General features: G+C 48.1%; 2 protein-coding genes across 2 annotated transcripts in view; one reads left to right on the top strand and one right to left on the bottom strand.

Annotated features, from left to right (window-relative positions):
- NFKBID (NFKB inhibitor delta) overlaps nt 1–7,355 on the top strand; it is a gene marked incomplete at its 5' end in the record, with an annotated part of 31,755 nt that extends 24,400 nt beyond the window's left edge. The window contains 6 exons of the mRNA XM_083625852.1: nt 222–368; nt 2,024–2,075; nt 2,196–2,341; nt 3,172–3,288; nt 6,195–6,359; nt 6,895–7,355. Coding sequence (XP_083481978.1) covers nt 222–368; nt 2,024–2,075; nt 2,196–2,341; nt 3,172–3,288; nt 6,195–6,359; nt 6,895–6,960 — 693 coding nt within the window. The 3' untranslated portion in view covers nt 6,961–7,355. The remainder of the gene's footprint in view (nt 1–221; nt 369–2,023; nt 2,076–2,195; nt 2,342–3,171; nt 3,289–6,194; nt 6,360–6,894) is intronic.
- Nucleotides 7,356–10,812: 3,457 nt separating this feature from the next.
- Nucleotides 10,813–22,299, bottom strand: part of NPHS1 (NPHS1 adhesion molecule, nephrin) — a 48,081-nt gene continuing 36,594 nt past the window's right edge. The window contains exons 23-30 of the mRNA XM_083625954.1: nt 20,905–21,086; nt 19,466–19,522; nt 16,182–16,304; nt 15,349–15,373; nt 14,546–14,636; nt 13,139–13,241; nt 12,587–12,708; nt 10,813–11,164 (exon numbers count right to left, since the gene is read on the bottom strand). Of these exons, the coding sequence (XP_083482080.1) occupies nt 11,036–11,164; nt 12,587–12,708; nt 13,139–13,241; nt 14,546–14,636; nt 15,349–15,373; nt 16,182–16,304; nt 19,466–19,522; nt 20,905–21,086 (832 nt within the window). The 3' untranslated portion in view covers nt 10,813–11,035. The remainder of the gene's footprint in view (nt 11,165–12,586; nt 12,709–13,138; nt 13,242–14,545; nt 14,637–15,348; nt 15,374–16,181; nt 16,305–19,465; nt 19,523–20,904; nt 21,087–22,299) is intronic.

Raw genomic sequence — 22,299 nt, 5'->3', positions numbered from 1 at the left:
TCAGAAGGTTGCCCAAAAGGAACTGCAGACCTCAGGCTGAAACAGGCTTTGCACGCCTGGTGTATATGCATTGAAGTCGCGAATGTTCCCTTCTGTCAACTGCTGCCTGTCGCCTATCAACTGCTGCCGTAGATAGCTGCCTAGAACCAGGCACCTGGCAAGGCTGAGCTCTGCCACTCCCAGCCACAGCCACTCACTGCTATTCCTCTCTGTGTGCCCAGACTCCCCTGCTAGTGGCGGCTGCAGCAAATCAACCTGGGATCGTGAAGGACCTGATTGTGCTGGGAGCAGACGTCAACGCTGCAGACCAGAAGGGGCAGACTGTGCTGCACCTTGGCGCCACCTATGGGCTGCCCAGTGTCATTGAGGTGAGTGTCCCTATTGCATGGCCAACATTTAAGAATGATGGGAGTCGCTACCCAACAATACCTGGAGCGCCACAGGGGAAAGGCATAGCTCAGTGGTAGAGCACCTGCCTTGCATGCAGAAGGTCTCTGGTTCAATCCCAGGCATCTCCCAGTAGGGCTGGGAAATCAGGGGCCTAGGAAGTGGGGATGTGTGGTCCACCCCGGGTGTCATCCTTGAGGGGGGTGACAAAATAGGACACCACGGGGGGCAGCACTTACCACAGGGCCTGGCCGGCAGCACGCCCAAGCCACACGTCTCTCCTGGGAGTGACACAGTGGCTCGGGGCCCCGCTCTGCCCGAAATTGCAGCATGGGGCTTGGGTCTGCCAGGCGGACTCCGTGGGCAGCTCGCTACACCGCCCGCATGCACAGATCGCCCTGCCCCCACTGCTCCGGGTGCCGGAGCTATGCCCTTGTGGGAAATATTCCCTGCCTGGAATCCTGGAGAGCCTCTGGCAGTCACTGCAGGCCTGATTCAGTACAAGGCAGCTGTCTATGGTCCTATCGCTGCTAGCAATGCCAGCCCTATCATCAGGCAAAGTCAGGCAATTGCCTCAGGTGGCAAAAGCTCAAGGGCAGCAGCGGGCGGTTCCTCCAGAAGAAGAAGAAGAGTTTGGATTTGATATCCTGCTTTATCACTACCCAAAGGAGTCTCAAAGCGGCTAACATTCTCCTTTCCCTTCCTCCCCCACAACAAACACTCTGTGAGGTGAGTGGGGCTGGGAGACTTCAGAGAAGTGTGACTGGCCCAAGGTCACCCAGCAGCTGCATATGGAGGAGCAGGGAAGCGAACCCGGTTCACCAGATTACGAGTCCACCGCTCTTAACCACTACACCACACTGACTCTCTACTATAGCACCCAGCCGCCACCAACTCCAACTCCCATGAGCCAGCGGGGCCAATAGTTGGGGTTGGTGGGATCTGGGCCTCACGCTGCCTCATCGCAGAGCTCAAATTGCAGCAGCGTTTCCGTCATTTGTTCCTTTTTATACTCCTGCAAATGTTAGCAGCACGATAGCACATACAGCAGTCCAATGCTTTCCCCATTGCTTGCTCTCCACGCATGGACAATGGGTATCCGATAAAATACTATTTATTCGTTTAGGAGTATTTATAGCCTGCCGACCAACTGATGTTCTTGAGGCAGCTTGCAATGCCTTTAAAACACAATGAAACAAGCTGTGATGCAATAGTCACTACAGCAGGGAAAAGGTCTACAGTGGTACCTCGGGTTACATATGCTTCAGGTTACAGACTCTGCTAACCCAGAAATAGTACCTCGGGTTAAGAACTTTGCTTCAGTATGAGAACAGAAATGATGCTCAAGCGGCACGGTAGCAGCAGGAGGCCCCATTAGCTAAAGTGGTGCTTCAGGTTAAGAACAGTTTCAGGTTAAGAACGGACCTCCTTAACGAATTAAGTTCTTAACCCAAGGTACCACTGTACATATTTATAGCCATCCTCCTGCCCCTTTCCTCTGCTTTTCCAACAAATACTGTTGAAGCGGCTAGGTGTTAGAGCCACTCGGTCCTACTTGCTGGGCTTTCGTTAGGTTGGGATTTAATCTGTTCTAAGCACATGTCAGAATGACGATCTCTTCTGGATTCTTTCCCAGGCCGTCATGGTGACTGGTATCCCAGTCAATGTCGATGCCAGAAATTTCGAAGGTAAGGTGATCGGAGAGTGCTGTGTATTCCCAGAAACATTTTCAAGTTGTGAATGCATATTATTTTGCACACTGCTAATGCGTGGAGTCTTTGACATCCCTTTCTGCACTGTTCCGGTAGGTCTGACCCCCTTGCATTGCGCTGTCATAGCTCACAATGCTGCCTTCCAGTCCCAAAGCTTGGATCCGTTGTCTCAGCAGCAGCTCCAGAACTTCCTGCTCTGTATTCGCTTGCTCCTCGAACTCGGGGCCAACTACAAGAGCCAGGTAGGTGGGTGGGTGGGCTCTGGGGAAGGGTTCCTTCTCCCCAGGCCAGGAGACCAAGGTGGCCACTTCTGCATCAACCAAAAAGAGAGCAAAAGAAGGAGACATAGCAAAGCATTTGCAGAATTTGGCTATTGTTGCCATAATTAAAATAGAAAAATAGATCTTGCCATGGTGGGGAAGAATGTGGCCATGCAATGTGTACCACTTAGGGTGCTCTGGGATCCTCCAGATGGCCTGTTTATTGAGCATTCACCCTGAATTGTTTGCACAAAGCTTACACGGAGGTTAGACTGCAACCTGTCTTTACTGGAAATTCCTTCTGATTTATTTAACAATTAGCATTATTCATTTGCTGGTGTTTTCCCATTTGTTCCTCTTACACTTTTCGGTGACTTTCCTCATCACTTTCCTAACTGCAAAAAGTCTTTTTTTTAAAAAAAGTGGATTTGTTTCACCAGGGCAAGACAATGCTTTAATTCACTTTAATTGCATAAATCTAGATTTCTCGTGTACACTTCAAGCTCTCCCACTGACATCATGACATACTGACATTATGGAAGCACTTCTAAACAGGACTGGCAAAGTGCCTTACCCTGAGTCAGACCGTTTGTTTATCTGACTCAATATTGTCTACACTGGCAGGCAGCTGCTCTCTAGAATTTCTCCCCCAGTGCTACCAGGAGGTGCCAGGGATTGAACCTGGGATTGTCTGCATGCAAAGCAGATGTTCTCCCACCCAGAACGGTTCAAAGATAAGACTCTCTTTTGTGATTAGCCAAGAAAGCTTGGCCAGCCCATCTGGCCTCCTGACAGTTTCCTCCCTTTTCTAGGAACTGAAGAGCAGCAAAACCATTCTGCATTTGGCTGTCCAAGCTGCAAACCTGCCTTTGATCCAGTTCCTTCTCCAGCTTCCTGAAGGAGAACTCCAGAACTTTGTCAATATGAAGGTGTGCTTCTGGGTTTTCTCTGCTAGGGGGCGCTGTTGCCCAAGGTTGGGGATAGAAAGGAGTTTTTTCATTATGGTGTTGTTGTTGTTTTGTATCATGAAAGGCAGAACAGTGGGTAGAACTGGTGGCCCTTGGAGAGCAGACCAAGCCTGCTCAGCACCTTGCAACAGAGGGCCCAGCTCTGAGAATCACATGTCACGTGAGGTCATTTGGACCATAGCAGCTGAGATGCAGGTTTTTGTCCATGTCAGTTGCAGCTTTGGGACCTTAGGAAAGGGAGAGGGAAAGTTATACTTTTTCTTCCTCCCTCTCTCCCATGATGTTCTCTCCAACGCTGCTGTTTGCATTGCGAAGGGAGCATGCGACTCTTAATCTCAAAGTCGTTGGGTTCGAGCTCCACGTTGGGCAAAAAGATTCCTGCATTGCAGAGGGTTAGACTAGATGACTCAGGTGCATAGCTGTCAACTTACAGATTTGAAAATCAGGGACCAGCAGCCTCGAAAATAAGGGATCAGCAGCCAAAAGAAGGGATTTCAGTCAACCAGCTGAAATACAAAGTTAAAAGGGACCAGATAATTTGGGAGAGCAGCGCCGGTTTTTAGCCCTTTGTTTCCAGAGGTTGCTGCTCAAGATACCAGTTGATGAAACACTGCAATTAAATAACTACAAGCAGCAACCACTTTTCGTGCAAAATGAAGTCCAAGCTACAAAGATGCTGCTGCAGTTCTGTATCTTTTCTCTTGTGCTCCATCTGCAGCTCTCAGTTCCATCAGGCGGGGCAGGAGGAAGAGAGGGGGGAAATAGCGCCTGAAGTAAACCCTCAGATGCTAGTCTACCACTACAAATCTATGGGAGAAGCGCTTGAGGTCCTTCCTCTGCTTTCCCCCTCTATGGTTAGCCCTTGGAACACCTGCCCGCACCTCCACCTCCTCTCTCTATGGTTGCCGTCGCTCTCCTCTCAAGGCTCCTCAGCAATTCATAGGCCGCGCCAGGCTGCCCATCTCATCCGGGTCCATTGGTGGCGCAGCCACAGTACGGCCTAGTGGGAGAGGTGGCGGCGGGCAGAGGGGAGACCCCAGGCAGAGATGCTCAGTTCGGTGGCCGCGAGGAGGATGGCGGTGGAAGGGCCTGAGGCTTACGCCAGTCCTGGCAGGAAGGGGCTCCCGGGGGCCAAGGCTGGTGAGAGGAGGCTGGAGGGGGGTGGGCCAGGCAGCCAAGCAACACAGTTGGAGCCTCCCTCCTCCCTGGCCGGCAGTGAGGGAGGGAGAGGAGCTGCTTCCTTTGAAACCCAGGAAATTTAAGGGACATCATCAATAAGGGACAGCAGTGGGACACGGCACTGGGATAAGGGAGTTTCCCGCCAAATAAGGGACAGTTGACAGCTATGCTCTGGTGGTCCCTTCCAACTCTACAATTCTATGCCATTGATGCCAATGGATGCTTCCCTTGAAAAGCGAAGAGGAATATTAGGGAGGTGATTCGCAGCTGCCATGGCCCAAAGGCTGCTCCAGCTTCCCCAGGACTGATCCTGAGTAGCACAGAGGCTCAGCTAAAAGGGGAAAGGCAGAAATGGCATGTTAAACAAGTGTGCTGCTGTGGTGTCCTGTTCCTCAGGGATGTAAAAAGCCATCGTTTTCTGTTCTGCCCTGTACAGTCGTACCTTGGAAGCCAAATGGAATCTGTTCTGGAAGTCCATTTGACTTCCAAAACATTTGGAAACCAAAGCACAGCCTTGCAGGACACAAAGGAAACACAATTCAATGATGGGGGGGTTAATGCAATCAATTACATGTCATTTGTGGACTGAAAGCAACAGGAAACAGCAAATGCCCATTGTATCTACTGTTAGTTTCTGTTTGCCACTGAGCAGCTGCTTAGAGTCACAGGAATCTGTTTACATTCCAGACACATTCCATACTGTTGGAAGTCTCATGGGAGACGAGAGACGGATGTGACGTTACTGGTTTCCTGTTCCTTTGTTCCTTTGTTGTTCAGTTGCTCTCTGCTTTCATAGAGAGAGGATGTATTTTTCTTTGCTGTCTGCGTAGAAGATAATAAAACTCTTTAGCCATGTAGTTCATACTATCTCATCCTTCCACATGCTGCTGGAAACTCTTCTGAATGGGGGAACGTGCCTTGGAGCCTCATCAAAGGCTCAGGTCGTTAATTATTAGTCGGGAGGGCGATTCCGGAAGATGAGCTTTATCAGCTTGGCTGAGCAGAGATCCCGACATTCACTGGAGTGAGTTCCCTTCTGGCCACTGGATGAAAAAATGAACATTGGCAATTTCTGATTCCATTTCTTTCTTCGTCAGAATCCTCTGACATGTCTGTCAGCATTTTCTGGAACTTTGGAAAGAGTTGCAATGGACCTGAGGAACTGCCTTGACCATAAGCTGTCAACGTTTCCCATTTTTTAAGGAAAATTCCCTTATTCCGAATAGGATTCCTTGCAATAAAAGGGAAAAGTTGACAGCTATGGCCTTGACCCACACATCCATGTCCAGCAATTGTACTCCCCAGATGGGGTACTGCTGAGAGTACCACATGCCCCAGAGATGAGCTGAGTGTGCCCTAGAGGCCAGGGTTTTAGTGTTGCAGCTCCAGCCGCCTGGAATCAGTTATCAGCCGAAATCTGGCAAACACCTAGCCTTTTAGCAATTAGGGGGCTATTGAAGACATTTTTTTTCTTTAAGAAGCCTTTCCCAAAGTGTGATGCAGTTGCTTATGTAAAAAAAACAATAGTTTCACAATGGTAGAAAATGCTTTACTGCTTTTAGCATCGCTGAGTTTGCAATCTTTTTGCATTTTGTCTTATTTTATTGCACACTGCTTCAGTGGGTTAATAAATCTGCAATAAATGGATATTATGCAGGCTAACTTGGAGGGGAAATCTCTGTCCTCAGGCCCACGGGAACACCGCCTTGCACATGGCCGCTGGTCTGCATGGACACCCCTTTCAGGAGCAGATTGTGCGCCTCCTGCTGCATCACTGGGCTGATCCCAGTGCGCGGAACCTGGAGAACGAACAACCAGTTCACCTGTTGGCACCAGGCCCAGCGACAGAACAGGTCAGCTGGGGGCGGGTCTATGGTTGGTGGCAGTGGGCAGGGGGAGCTAAATTTAGTTCACTTTGCAACACACAGCTCAAAATGCAGCTGTCCTGAGAAATTCGCACTTCTCCGAATTCTGCGGTGGAGTTCTCCCACCTGCTCAAAAAAAATGCATATGTTAAGCAAAAGGGGGCATAAAAAAATTGTGTGCTTAGAGGAACTAACGTACCCCGAGAAAAAATGCATGACATTAGGGGAAATTGCTTGGGGGGAAATGTGTATGCTGAATAAAAATCGCCTACAGAAATGTCTGCGTTAGGAGAAATGCACACTAAGAAGCTGATGGATTTTCAAGTGCACTTGTTGCAAAAAAAAAAAAAAAGCAGTAGACTGTTGCAAAAATGTGGAGAACTGAAGACTGGAAGGATGAGAAGCTGGGAGAAACGGAAATGGGCAGATCCGTTCATCCCTACCTGCATCGGGACAGGGAAGAGCCCAAGAAGGAGTAGGTATCCTTCATCTTTGAATGATTGTTGTCTCCTTCCCTCTGCAGCTACGCCTGTTGCTTAGGAGCCGCCGTTTGGGCCCTGGACCAGCTCATCTCCCCTCTTTCCCATGAAGACCTCCTGTCAAGCTACACTCCTCGGCAGAACACCGTCTCTTTTTCAGCCGCCCAGGAAGTGAAGGAGTGTCAATTTGGGGGGCGTTGTTGTTTATGTTGTTTTATCTTATGTGACAAGGAAACTTTGCCTTGTGCTGCCTGTATTTAACTAACTTATTGGATAGGGAGGGTTGTGTGCCTGACTTTCCTTGCTGATGCCGGCCAATAGTCTATCTCCAGTGGTGCCAGATTATCTCCCACTGCAATGCTGGCAGTGTGGAGGGCTTTGCCTTCCCCACTGTCACTGCATCCTTTCAGCCCCAGGCTAGTGATCAGGCAGGGAACAAAGGTACTCTTCCACCACCACCCAGCATCACAGGGCTCACCCTCATCAGCAAGGAAACAGTTCTGTCTACCAGCTGCTTCCCCCACTGGAGTTCTAAGTGCTCCTGTTTGGTATCCTTGCATGCAAGGGAGGGGGAGGCAGCTGCCAGGTTCGCCCCTCTCTATCCTCTTAGCTGCCGCAAGTATCATTTCTGTGAAATGGATCGTTGTAATTGAACCATATTGGTTTTTGGCAAAATTTGGATCGTATAGTAGCACAGGGCTGGCCTTTGCTGGAGGAATTACTTCGGTGAAACTGAGTTGCTGTTTAGGCCATCTCTGGTGTGATCCACTTATAGATGCTACATCTTAAAACCTAAGAGAGTCCCTTCAACTTTTTAATTCAAAGAATTGCACAGAAGGGGGGGAAGGAAATTCCACTGGTTGGAGCTTCTCACAACTGTGGCATGGGAGTGATCTTCCAGGCCGCAGCTGCCGAAATTATCCCTTCTGTGCAAATCTTAGGACACGGGCGGCTACCTTGTGGTACCCAGATGTTGTTGAACCACCACTCCCATGAGTGGAGTCCAGCCTGGCCAGGGATCAGGGATGATGGGACTTGAAGTTCAGCAACGTCTGGAGGGCTGCGGGTGTCTTGCCCCCGCCTCCGGGTATTTCTCTACAAAATTAACTGGCTTAATTTTTGTTCCTTCTCTCTGCACAACCGGGGAACCCTTGGAACTGTAGTTCCAGTGAGAGGTCTTTTAAGAGGAGCCTCAGCTCCTTCACCCAAATGACAGTTCCCAGGTGTCCCTGCGGCGAGGCAGGAGCTGCAACGCTTAAGCCAGCCTTGAAACAACGTTGTGATAGAGAACTGCCCTTTTAAGAAGTTAGAGGTGCCCTCTCAGGAGATGAAGTTGGCAGCCGACTTAATTACGCCTCACAATAACCTGAGGCAAATGACAATATGCACACTTTTTCAGTGCTGCCCCTCTGACGCTTGGAATCGGTCTGGAGGCCCTCAGGCAAGGTGGGGGCCTTCCGTGTTCTAAGCTGTGGGGATAAACACTGCGTGTTTTTTCTCGATTTAGGCTCCGGCCTGTGACGCACCCGCTCACAGCATCTGTGTGCAGAAACCTGTAGCCAGGTCCCTGGCTTAATTGAGAGAGCTCTGTGTAGCTCACACTCTTATCTCTGGCTCATCGCCAAGGAAGCAGTCTTTCTCTCTCTCTGTCTCTCTCTCTCTCTCTCTCCATGACTGCATCAGCTTGTATCCCCACAAAGTGGGGAAATTAACACACCTCCCCTTTCTTTTCCTATCCTCCCCACCCATCCCATTTCTTGGGGGTCTCGCCTTATTAAGCCATGCTGTCCCACCAATTCCTGCTCTTTGAGGAGTTTGACTCTCCCTTCTTTTCCCGTTGCTGGGTAGGGAGAAATCAGACCCAGTTTGCATTTAAAGGCAAACCAACCTAATATACCACCTTCAGATGTGAATGAACTGCAAACTAATGCGGAAATGTGGAGAACTGAACTTCAGGTGGAGGGGGGAGAGAAACCGAAACGAGTAGATCAGCCCATCTGCAATTGCCAGACACCCAATCCAGCGTCCCTGGGATTTCTTAACTGTTGTGAAGAAAGGGAGAATTTTGGTGGTTGCAGCTTCTTCTGCCTTAAAATACTGCTGCAGATTCCAGATTCAGCTGCTGCAAGAATTATTCCTGCTCACTAACTAGGAGGGAGCCATAGCTGTCAACTTACAGATTTGAAAATAAGGGACCAGCAGCCTCGAAAATAAGGGATCAGCAGCCAAAATAAGGAATCAACAATTACTTTGATAAAATACATATTTTGTTGCGTGCAAACGGCTTTAGATACCTATTAGGTCCTCTAAATTACCATATAGCATATATTCAACACAAAGAAACAGCAACAATTTGTTGTTGACAAAGGACAGCTGGACATAGAAAGGGCCCCATTACCTTCAGTAGCTTATTTAAGGGACATCATCAATAAGGGACAGCAGCGGGTCATGGCCCTGGGATAAGGGACTGTCCCGCCAAATAAGGGACGCTTGACAGCTATGGAGGGAACCCTTCCCAAAGTGGTAGGACATCTGCTTTGCATGCAGAAGGTCCTAGGGTCCATCTCCCTGGAGGGCTGAAAAAAATTCACCCTGAAACCCTGCAGAGCTGCTGCCAGTCAATGCAGACAATACTGAGCTGGATAGACTCAGTGGTCTGACTCAGTAGAAGGCAACATCCTATAATCTTGTGTTTATCCCTCCCCATTCCCATCTCTCTCTCTCTCTCTCTCTCTCTCTCTCTCTCTGGCAACCTTTCACATGCCCTCCTCTGTGTTCAGCTTGATAAACACTCCAAGCTTGTGCTAATGGAATATTTAAATGGAGGCGAGGACATGCCAGGGTTTATGATGAACCATATGTTATTGGAACAGAAGCAAGCTAATTGTGGCAATAAAGAAGCACACTTTTTAATCTTTTCCGCTGTCTCCGTCTCACACTGCCTACACTCCGGCCCCGGTGCAGAACCTGTGAACCCATCAGCGCCTGCCTGCTTCCGCTTTTGTCTCACTGCTAGCATTCTTGGACCACTCAGCCCCACGACCAAGGAAAAGAGGGAATAGAAACACAAGAGAGGGAAGGGTTGAGGTCTGCTATCAGAAGCGACTTCATGCCATGCAGCCAAGCCCCAGATAATTTGTTCATTTTGCTACCAGCCGTGTACCTGGTGCTTCTCAGGAACCCGGAGAAAGCAAAAGCGCAGTGTAGCTTTGAAATCAGCAGTTGAAATCAGGGCAGGTTTGAATGGGTCGGTCCCAGGCACGCCAACTCTATGGGGCCGAGGTGTCTTTGGCCCCCTCAATATTTGTTGGCAGGGGACCGGGTCCCCTCAAGGTTCAGGGGGTGGAGGAGGCCAAACGCAGGGAGGAAGAGGAAGAGGCAGCTCTCCGTCAATGAAGAATGCCAGGAGCCAGGCTAAGGGTCTGTGGAGGAAGCATCTTGGGCTGCTAGCAAGGCAAGGGCTGTATCAGGCAGGAAGCCACTGCCGCTGGAGAGCAGCAGTCAGGGTGTGGGACCTTCTGCTCCTGAAATGTACCTCTGGGATGTGGGAAGGCTGAGTAGAGCTGAGGTGGCGCTGCTGCCCCTGCATTCCCCCTCATGGCTGCCAGAGGGGGAAGGTCCAGGGGAAGAAAGGGAAGGTGGCATGTCCCTGAGGAGGTGGCAGTGGTAGCCAAGGAGCAGTAGGGGAGGTGGAGGCACATGTGGGGCAGCATCTTCTCTCCTCAGGTCAGGTATGGTGGCAGTGGCCTCCTCTAGACAATGCAACAGTCACACACACACACAACACATGCTGGGCCCCCTCCATATTCAGTCCACCACCTTGATTCAAAATGGCACCCGATTGTATCCAAACATCGATAAAAAGCTGCTTTTCAATCTCAGAGCCATCATCCAAAATTGGGTTGCGGTGTCTTCCAAGGTGTCCAAATTCATAGCGAGCAAACAAATCACTTTCAAAAATATATGGTAGATTTATTTATTGCAACCTTTCCTCCACGGAGTTCACAGTGGGTGTGCATGGTTCTTTATCCCCCCCCCCTCATTTTAGCCTCACAACAACCCTGCGAGGTAGGTTAGGCTGAGAGACGATGCCTGACCCAAGGCGTCACCCAGCAAAACTTCATGGCTGAGTAAGGATTCGAATCCTGGGTGACGGATCAGAAGCAGCCTTGCTGCAGCTTTTGCTCAGACCAGCTCCCCTCGTTGCTCAAAAGGCAGCTCCCCATCCAGGGGCAGAAAATCTGCCACAGGGTCGTAGACCTGTGTCACTTCCGCATAGCCATCCACTGATCTTCTGCTTCGCTGATAATCACCCTAGACATAAGGGAAGAAAGACCTGCTGAGGTTCCCTACCATTTCCCAACTGCAGGAGACAATGGGTGGAGGCCAGAGGTGTCAGTGACTCACCACCACTGTAACTAAATGGAGCCGCCATGTGTGGGAGCACTCTACCTCTGAACACCAGCCATGCAGGCCAAACAGCAGTAGGCCATTGCCTACATGTCCTGCATCTGGTTGGCCCAGGTTGACAAACAAGAGCTGGGCTAAATGGATTCTGGCCTCATCTATCAAGGCCAAAGCCCCAGCCCCCATTCCTTTAATGAGAAAGGGCACAGCTTGGTGGTAGAGCATAGAGCATCTGCTTTGTGTGTTCAATCCTAAAATAGAAAACAGGTAAAATATCCCTATGGATAGCTCAGTTGGTAGAGTGCGAGGCTCTTAATCTCAGGGCTGTGGGTTTGAGCCCCGCATTGGGCGAATGAATCCTGCATTGCAGGGGGTTGGACTAGATGGCCCTCATGGTCCCTTCCAGCTCTACAGTTCTAGGATTCTAATCCCAGCTATCCCCGGGTAAGACTCCTGCCTCGAGAGTGGCTGACTGTCAGTGTAGACCAAGAACATGTGGCCCTCCAGATGCTGTTGGACTGCAACTCCCATCAGCCCCAGCTGGCATTGTCAATTATCAGGGATGATGGGAGCTGTAGTTCAACAACCTCAAGAAGGCCACAGGCTCCCCATTCCTTGCACTGACAATACTGAGTTGATGGACCATTGGTCTGACTCTGCCTGAAGCAGCTTCCTAAGGAGGCAGGGCTATAGCTCAGAGGCAGAGGGCACATTCTATGTGCAGAAGGTCCTAGGCTCCACCCCTGGCATCCCAGCTAAAAGGACCTGGGGTGGTGGGAGAGACCTCTGCCTGAGATGAATGACTGCCTGTCAGAGTAGGCAGTACTAGCCTGACTCAGTATAAGGCAGCTTTCTATGTTCCAGAACTTGTTTTTCAATCTGAAAAAAAGTTTGTGGAGTCCTTTTTTCTACCAGTCCAGCAGCTGCCGGTCTACTCTCTCTCCTCTTTGGGCAAATCTGGTTGCTGGTAGAAAGGTCCCAAATTAAATCCCAGGCATTTCCAGATAGGGCTGGGAGAATCTCCTGCTTGAAACCCTGCTGAGCTGCTGCCAGGCAGTGTAGACAACACTGAGCTACATGGAGCAATGGTCTAACTCAGTACAAAGCATCTTCCTATCTTCCTGTATGATATACACTATGGGGCTAAGATGGGACACTCTCTGACTTCCTTTTGGGTGCCTGTTTTTAAATGAGGAAGGTGGAGGAAACAAGGGAATCCATGACTCACAATGAAACAGACAAGAGAGGACAAGTCCTATGGACTTGGTCCAGAAGGAAAGTCCATTGTGACTCTTCCCCCACCGTTAAGCCTCTTCCCCAGGTACTCACAGCATACTCATAAATCCACGGTTCCTCCTGAGGGTACCATCTCTCATACAGAGGCTTCATTTCTTCATACTGCCGGGGCAGCCTCACTTCCTCATACTCGTGCTGACCTGGAGAACCAAGCCCTGTGGGTGCAATATCGGGGTCTGCAGTGATGAAGGAAGCCTGTCTTCAGGGACCTGAGATTGTTCCTCAAGAGCAAGGATGGACCACTCTCTGCCTGGTCCTTGGAATTCTCCCCAGGCCCCACCTCTCAGTGGTCCTGCTTCTCCCCCTGAGCATTTTGCCTGGTTGCCTTGAACTCTGATGGTTCCTCTTGCTTGTTTGCATGAAGACAACAAGAGAGAGTGTAGCCTAATGTACAAAGGCAGAAACTAAATCTGCTGCTTCTCCCACCACTGACACATGACCCACGGAAAGTTGCCCAGATGGGAATGTGACCCTAGTGCTGAAACAGAGCACTGATATTTGGATTTGCTGCGATTCCAGATTATGGTACTGTGGCTTAGAGGAAAAAGCGGGCAGAGGTGAAATAACATGTCAGCATCCGCCCACCTGTGACACTAGCATCCATCTCGCTGTCAGTGTGGTGGCCTGGCTGGGACCAGCCCCTTGCAGTAGCCTCAGAGCTGGTTGATGTTGTCTTGGGAGAGCTGCCCTGCAGAGAGAGAGCAAACAACCAGCTCTGTTCTCAGGAAAAAGGACTATATCTACTGCCTGTATCAGGTCCACTGACCCCTGTCCATTGTCCCTTCTTTGACGGCTTCCAGCCATCTAACTTTCACATAGGGGACTTCTCAGGTACTAGGCAGTTTTTCACTAGGAATCTATCAGAACCCTTGTTGGCAGCTCAAAATCCTAAGGTCTACTGTGATATTTTTTTCAAAGCAACATCAAATTTCTCGCACTCCTATGAAGGTTGACCCTGATCATGGAGAGTCTGGAAACCATGGTCTACAACAGCCTTGGCCAACCTGATACTCTGTAGATGTTTTGGGACTGCAACTCCCATCAGCCCCAGCCAGTCCTGCCATGCCGGCTTGGGTTGATGGGAGTTGTAGTCCAAAACATCTGGAGGGCACCTGGTTGGCAAAGGCTGGCCTATTGGGAGATGACTATGTTTAGTATGAAACTATCTTGCTGCATTTTCTACCCTACAGTATTTTGCCTGTGTCCTCCTTTGCCGCTGCATGGAACATGGTAACAGACCTTTGAATCTGTAAGTAAAATATTTTAAATTTACCCACACAAGTGGGTAACAAAGATTCATACATTTAATTGCCTCCCACAATTTGTGCTAAACTTCACTGGCTAGTGTAAATTATCCCTATTACAGAAATTGGATTGACTGATGCAGAATTCTGAAGTCCCTGTAAAACTGACTGTTAATTGTACCCAGCTAAGGGTAGAACCATTGAAATGAATGGGCCTACATTACTCATGTCCATTAATTTCAATGTGTCTACTCCAAGTAGGACTAAAATTGAACACAACCTTGTTGCACAACACTGCAACATTTACTTTTTCGGGGGCTGAAGCCTTGATGTTGAATGGGTGTTACCAGTGAGCAGATCCAGTTGCCTTTGTCTCAATGTCAAGTTTGCCTCCCTTGAGGAAAAAACAGCAAACTTAAAAAGAAGCACTGGGAACAAAGGATAGAGCTGTTCCCCACCCCCACCCCGATGGATTTATTTTTCTTTGTGGTTGTTGTATTCCTGGACTCTTGTTGCCATGGTTGCTGCCTTTTGTACCAGCTTCTGCACCCATGCATCTCCAGACCATCTGCAGACCACAACAGGCAGTCTATATTCTCTGTATCATGAAAAAAATCACCTACTAATGTCAGCCAAGGAAGATATTGCTGAAGGCACAAGACTACACCTGGCTGGGTTCTTTTTCTGGTCCTACATGCTACCTGGATGTTGTACCCACAATTCCCAGGCCCCAGAGAGATGTGCTTACCTCAGAGCTGTGCTCCTCCAGCTGTGCTGGCCGCGTGCCGAGTTTCAGCCATTTGCTCACTGTGTAGTTGTTCCCAAATCTCACCTTTCCCCTGAAATAGCAACAACATTCTGGGGAGGGTGGTCAACTAGGGTGAATGGGGAATGCCCCAGTAATCTCATTCAGCCCCTGCCTGTCCATCTTACTTACAACCAATCAGAGGGTGGCTCTTCCTCTCATTAGCTCCACCTCCAACTCTCATTGGCTCTGGATCCACCTACCATTGGTTTCACCACCTTCAATCCTCAAAGTCTTATTGAGCCGCTAGCTACCACTCAGTACCCTATAAGCCTTTTCAGGCTATGGCACTGGTGTCTAGTGCTCAAAGCAGTTGATTTCCCTTAAAAGTTTTTTTTTGGGGGGGGGGAGGGAGATCTCCTGGGCCTTTAACAGCCACATAACCAGGAAAGAAAATTGGTCAGTGCTTTGTCCCTCCAGACACACATATCAAGTGGATGTGCTGCGTGAAAGGTTTCACCTGAAGAGCTGTTTGACGGTGGAGACTGACTCAAGAGGTGGTGGAGGCATTTAAAGCAGAGGGTTGACAGCCACCAGTCAGAGATGCTCTGGTTGCATCCTGCATTGCAGAGCCTGAATTTAATGGGGTTAGTCTAGATGACTTCCACATCCCCTTCCAACTTGATGGTTCTAAGCAGCGTCTCCTAGTCTCACAGTTGCTACATGTGCAAAAGATAATTCTGGAGAAAGTGGTGGGCACTTTGCCCCCCTATGGCCTCCTTCCCTCCTGCCCACTTAATACTTACTTGACTTCTTCTTGGGTTCCATCAACTGCAAGGAGAGAGAGAAACAAAAGAAGGGTCATAAAAGGCAGGCAGTGGGTGGGTGGGTGGGAGTCAATGGAGTCCAACACTGTGGAAGGAGCAGTTCCCCAGTCCGAAAAAGTTACAACATTAAGGGGAAGGGGGTGAGTTTAGAGAAAATGCACATAAGGGAAATGGATGGGGGAAACTGGATTCAATTTGCATCTAAAGGTAAACCCAACTAAGTCACACTTTCTGAAATTATCCCAAAGCAAAATGTAGTCATTCTTTGACATTCACCATGCACTGGATTTTGCAATACACCACACAGGACATGGGTACAAAAATGCATGTACTGGTGCAAAGTGTGTGCACAATGCATATATCTGTGAAAATAATAGATTATTTTAAGGGAAATTCATTTGCAAAAAATGTATATCTCAGGAACAAGATGCGTAAACACAGGAGTCTATTAATATAAATTCACATGAAAATGCTGGCGAATTATCATTTGGGCTTTAAAATGACATCACAAGCTGATGTGAAAACAGGGAGAGCTGAACAGAAGACTGGGAAAATGAGAAATGGAGAGAACCTGGACAGATTCACTCCTTGCTACTTAGGTGGGACATGATAGCGGTGTATAAAATAATGCAATGGTGTGAAAAATGTGGATAGGGAGCAAAAACCTTTTTTCATGTTATTAGAACTGGAGAGCCATCCAATGATTCTGAATTTACCTTCAGTGCCCAGTGTTTCCAGGGCTCTTATGCAGAGCAGACAGTGTGAACCTCCCCATGCTCCATTTCTAAGTAGTGAGCTATGGGTCTGCTTACCTTTGAGAGTTCGGACCTGTCGCCGGCAGAGTAAACAGCCCAGGAAGGACAAGTTGGAAACTATCAGAAGAACCCCTAAAGCACTGAGGAGCCCAACAAGAGGAAGAGGCAGCAAAGGGCTCACTGGGGAAGAATGAAAAAGTTTAAAAGGTGAGGGCACAGAGGAAAGCAGCTCCCTCGCCACCACCATGATGGTGGTAATAATAATAATAATAATAATAATAATAATAATAATAATAATAATATATTTATACCCTGCCCATCTGGCTGGGTTTCCCCAGGCACTCTGGGGGGCTTCCAACAGAACACCAAAATACAATAACCCATTAAACATTAAAAGCTTCCCTAAACATGCAGTCCTCCTTTTACTGCAGCCACCTCCATCATTTTATTCCACCTCCATCGTTCTGCCCGGACACTGAGGTCCAGCGCCGAGGGCCTTCTGGTGGTTCCCTCGCTGCGAGAAGCCAAGTTACAGGGAACCAGGCAGAGGGCCTTCTTGGTAGTGGCACCCGCCCTGTGGAACGCCCTCCCACCAGATGTCAAAGAGAAAAATAACTACCAAACTTTTAGAAGACATCTAAAGGCAGCCCTGTTTAGGGAAGCTTTTAATGTTTAATAGGTTATTGTATTTTAGCGTTTTGTTGGAAGCCGCCCAGAGTGGCTGGGGAAACCCAGCCAGATGGGCGGGGTACAAATAAATTATTATTGTTGTTGTTGTTGTTGTTGTTGTTGTTGTTGTTGTTGTTGTTGTTGTTGTTGTTATTATTATTATTATTACTACCACCAGGAGAAAGGACCCCAAAATCTTGAAACTCCCTCACCCACCAGTTAGAATCTCCTTCCAGATTCTTAAAAGTCAAAATTAATCCCACAATAGAAGAAGAGTTTGGATTTGATATCCCGCTTTATCACTACCCTTAGGAGTCTCAAAGCAGCTAACATTCTCCTTTCCCTTCCTCCCCCACAACAAACACTCTGTGAGGTGAGTGAGGCTGAGAGACTTCAGAGAAGTGTGACTGGCCCAAGGTCACCCAGCAGCTGCATGTGGAGGAGCAGGGAAGCGAACCCGGTTCACCAGATTACGAGTCCACCGCTCTTAACCACTACACCACACTGGCTCTCAGGAAATAGCCTTTGCTGTGCACAGCAGATTTGGACGGAACTGTTAGGGCCGGCTGTACCATGAGACATTACTCAGACAGCGTATCACGAGGAACAGAGCAGGATGGGAGAAGGCAGAGCTGTCCCATTGTCATGTGCTGGCCCTAGGAATAGCTTTACTGCAGCCTTCCTGCTGTCTGCCCCTCTTCCCCAAAAACCTGGGTGTCTCATATACTCCAGCTGAGGAGAGGGAGAGGGCACGGGTTTGAAAGAAAAGCTTTTCTTTTTCCTTAAGGGAAATTAAAACTACACAGGTTGGCAAAGTGGTATGATAATGCGCTAAGTGATACAAGTGGAGAAGAGAGAGAATTTTGACTTCATTTGCATTTCAGTGAGAAACTGCCTACATACCAAAACGATATATTATAGAAAAGTGTGCATATAAATGTATATATTCATGAAAGCACATACAAAATGCATTGTGCTGGGGGAAATCACTTGCAAAGATGTGTAGGCTGGTTAAAACCGCATACAAAAATATGCTTGCTAGGGTTGCCGCGTTTCGAAGAGCCAAAAAGAGGACACATTTGCCGTCTTCTACTTTTAACTATGGATTGCTATGATGACTCTCAATTTACACAACCACGGAAAAGAGGACGTGTCCTGGAAAAATAGGATATATGGCAACCCTATGAGAAATCTGCACTGAAACCCTTACACGTTTTCACGTGGAATTCAGTATTTTTTAGAAAAATCTCAAATGGCTGCAGAAAGGTGGAGAAGTCAGAAAAATAAGAAACTGAGAGAAACCAAAATTGACAGATTCATCCATTCCTAGTGGTAATTGACTAATGACTGGTTTATCATTTTTAAAAAGTTTCCTGCTGGTGCCAGCGAGGAGGTTTGCCAACTGACCATACAGTCTGGTGTGGCCTGCTTCTGTGCTTTTAATCTGTGTGTGACTTACAGAAATCGTCACGTGACATTTTACACAGTATGGAGCATTGTCACTTGCTAATGTCTACAGTTCCCATGACTGCCTGGGGGGAGAGGAGCAGGTGCTGTTGAAAACGCTGGCAAACCTACCCAACATACTTGCATTTCCACATCCCGCACAGTAGACTCTGATCAACCATTGATCCATTATCTGGCAAAAGCAACCAGTATAAAAGATTGAAGAGTGCCTGGAAAATGCAATATCCCTGCAACAGGCTCACCGCCTCGAGCATATCGATGGAGCGTGCACATCAAATGGAAACTTTTACACATTCATTGTGCAATAAACTAAATGTGCCAGAAGCCGTATGCAATCAACAATCAAAGCTGTTTGTACTCTGTGCCAAAATGAAACCGAAAGCAAAATCCAAATTGCAGAGAGAGGGAGAGAGAAGACCTGGAAAAATATCAGCATTGTGTCTTTGCAAATTTTCTATTGTTCTGCTTCTATACTAAACACTGGGGACATCACAGGCCTCAGGCTTCAGCTGCTAACATCTTCTCTCACTCAGGCTCCCTCTGCATTCCAAAATATTCCTGTGTACAGTGGTACCTCGGGTTACATACGCTTCAGGTTACATACGCTTCAGGTTACAGACTCTGCTAACCCAGAAATATTACCTCAGGTTAAGAACTTTGCTTCAGGATGAGAACAGAAATCGTGCTCCGGGGCATGGCGGCAGTGGGAGGCCCCATTAGCTAAAGTGGTGCTTCAGGTTAAAAACAGTTTCAGGTTAAGTACGGACCTCCGTAACGAATTAAGTACGTAACCAGAGGTACCACTGTATTACCATTGTACAGCAAACCTATCTCTGTAGACTAGAAACATAGGTCTGCATCTGTTGCTGTTTTAAGGAACACAGTGGTTGTTGGGATACTGACTGCTGTATCACACACCGACATTTTGGCTTGAGCAATTCAGCAATTATTAATAGATAACTAGAGGTGGAAGGTACCCTGAGGATCATCCAGTCCAACCCCCTGCAATGCAGGAAGATGCAGCTGTCCCTTACGGGGATTGAACCTGCAACCTTGGCATTACCAGCACCAAACTCTAACCAACTGAGCTATCCATACATTCAGCCCTGACTGCAACAGAGCATCAAGGCAGAGAGGGCCAGAGCAGGAAATGGCTCTCTCAACAACATGGATTTCAACTCTACTAGTTGTTAACATTTTTGTACCTGGTTCAGGTAGAGATGGTGTTTTGGGTTCTCTGTCAATTGTTTCTTCCTCACTCCCTAGAAGAGAACACATTAAACCACGATGGAACATAGCATCCAGATTCTGACAGCATTAGAACGGGACTAATACAAGGATGGTCATATCAATGTGATGCTATAGGCTGGGTCAGGAAGGGTAAGCAAAATCCCATACCTTCAGGAAAAAAGAATTGAAATCACAGAAATCTGCCACTTTCCAGTACTTGAGTCACTGCTAACCCGCTCTTCTGTTGTAACCCAGCTCTACAGCATGCTTAGCATAACAGTTAATCCAGGATCATTTTGCCACTCTGTTTCTCACTTATTACATGCTTATACTTTCCTGTAGGGATGCAGGTGGTGCTGTGGATTAAACCACAGAGCCTAGGGCTTGATGATCAAAAGGTCGGTGGTTCGAATCCCCGCAACGGGGTGAGCTCCCGTTGCTCGGTCACAGCTCCTGCAAACCTAGCAGTTCGAAAGCACGTCAAAGTGCAAATAGATAAATAGATACCACTCCGGCGGGAAGGCAAATGGTGTTCCGTGCGCTGCTCTGGTTCACCAGAAGCGGCTTAGTCATGCTGGCCACATGACCCGGAAGCTGTACGCCAGCTCCCTCGGCCAATAAAGCAAGATGAGCACCGCAACCCGAGTCATCCGCAACTGGACCTAATGGCCAGGAGTCCCTTTACCTTTACCTTACTTTCCTTTAGGAACTCAGAGTAGTTTACCTGACTCCCTCTCCACCCCTTCCCATTCTGTTATCCTAACAGCAACCACGAGAGGCAGGCAAGATTGAAAGAACAACTGGCGCAAGGTCAGAAATTGATCACTGGACAGAGATTTGAACCTGGATCTCTCCGGTTCAAATGCAGTGCTCAGTCTGCTACACAGCACTGCCTATTGCTTCTTGAAGTGCAGGCCACTGTTAGGGAGTCATTCATCCAGAAAGTGGGAGTGGCACTCAGAGCATGCGCAGCTTCAGCTGGAAGTGCCGATAAAAGGAGAACTTCCGTTTTCACTTTTTGCAGACGACTGACCAACAAGCGCTGTCTGCAAGCTGCTGCATCATGACTGCCGATAGACTGTGTCTGCCTACATCGTTGCTAAAGAGAAAGAGGGACCGAAACATTACAGCTGTTGCTATAATGATTGTAAACAGTGCTACCGTGATGCGTTTATGACCAATCAAGCAATAAATCACTTGACTGAGTTTTATGGCGTCTCTGAGTGTTTCTTCTCAAGGTGTAGCTTCAGTTGCTGACCACTGCTTCCAGAAACTCTGCTAGATGGATGAAAGCTTCTAACGAGGTGCCTACACACAAGTATACTCACGCAGTGAAAGTGTGGTTGAATGTGACCTTTAATAGCCACACCCTTGTGCTGGCTCCATCCTTGCTAAGCAGCAAGATGCTCCTTACCTGTAGTGGTGACACTCAGTCCTGCCCCACCATCAGCAAAGTCACTTTCACCAAGGGCATTGCGGGCATTGACGGAGACATTGTAGACGGTGTTTGGGCGCAGGCCCATCAAGGTGAATGCAGGAGACTGCGGCGGGAAGACATCCACATACCTAAAGCTGGGAGCTGCTGGCCAGTGGTACCTGGATGGAAGTGGGCGAAAAAGAGGCGCAAGTGGAAAATGGCATTTAATGTCCAACATCCCCATAAGAACATACGCTCAGCCTGCTGGATGAGGCCTCTTTTAAAGCCATCCGAGTTGGTGGCCATCACTGCCTCCTCCCTCCTTCCCACCGTAAAACTGATGGTGGTACTTGGTTCAAGAAATATATTCAGGTAAGTTATTCTGCTTTTCAGACAGATAGAGGAACACACAGTTGCAGTTCTGACTTGCTTGTCCTGGCTACCAATCAGTTTCAAACCCAACTCAAAGGGTTGCTTTTGACCTCTGAAGCCTTGCATGGCTTGGGACCTCAAGGACCACTTTTTCACCATATGAACCACCTAATCCTGAGGTTGACATTTAAGGCCCTTCTCTATGTGCTCCCTCCAAAAGATGTTTGGAGGGTGGCGATGAGAGAATTGTCAGTTTGCATTTCTTAGTGCAGAAAGTATTGATCTGATGTGTAGAGATCTTTCCTCTACTTCATTCAAGCTTCTCTGTGTGAAAGAAGCAAACAGAAGGTTCGTGATGTTTGGGTTATTCCTTCAGGGAAGCTGAGTACAGCTGGTTTACACTGGTTCTGTTATCTCTTTCAGTCAAGGTCATGCTGGCTATAATAATAGGCCAGAAGGAGCCTGGGTCTTCACTTTCTCTTTCTATCTCTCTTCCTTCTGGTGTGGTGTTCTGTATATAGTGTTAGGGTTTAGTCTTATATAAGTTATTGTAAGTTTAAGTCTACTGCAACTGGATTTCTTATGGACAGTGCCAATCCTGAATGTATTGGATTTGTGACCATTATGCTCATTTGCCTTCAGTAGCAGTAAAGCTCTGCTGGATGAAATACAATTGCCTCTGGTCTATTTTTTGGGAATCCTGCAACGTGTTTAAGTTGTTACTCTGCTAACTATACATTGGAATCTACTCTGGATCAATACTGAGCATTTTCTGTGGTATCCCCGCTACTGTGGAATGCTCTCCCCAACGAAGCTTCTCTGGGATCGACTTTGTCATCTTTCTGAAGCGAGACAAAGATATATTTACTTTTAGTCTAATAGTGCAAGGGCGTACACTGTCATTTTGGCTTAATATTTTTTTTTTACCAAAGCTTATCCACAAGGGAGTCTTTGGAACTGTTAGGGAGCCAGGAGATCTCCTCACCAAACCAATTCCCATAGCTCCCTGTTTTAAACAAA

The sequence above is a fragment of the Podarcis filfolensis genome (genome assembly GCF_964270895.1).
Source record: "Podarcis filfolensis genome assembly, chromosome: 8".
Lineage (NCBI taxonomy): Eukaryota > Metazoa > Chordata > Lepidosauria > Squamata > Lacertidae > Podarcis > Podarcis filfolensis.
Note: the sequence above shows the minus strand (reverse complement) of the source record. Positions and strands in the feature narration are given on the sequence as shown.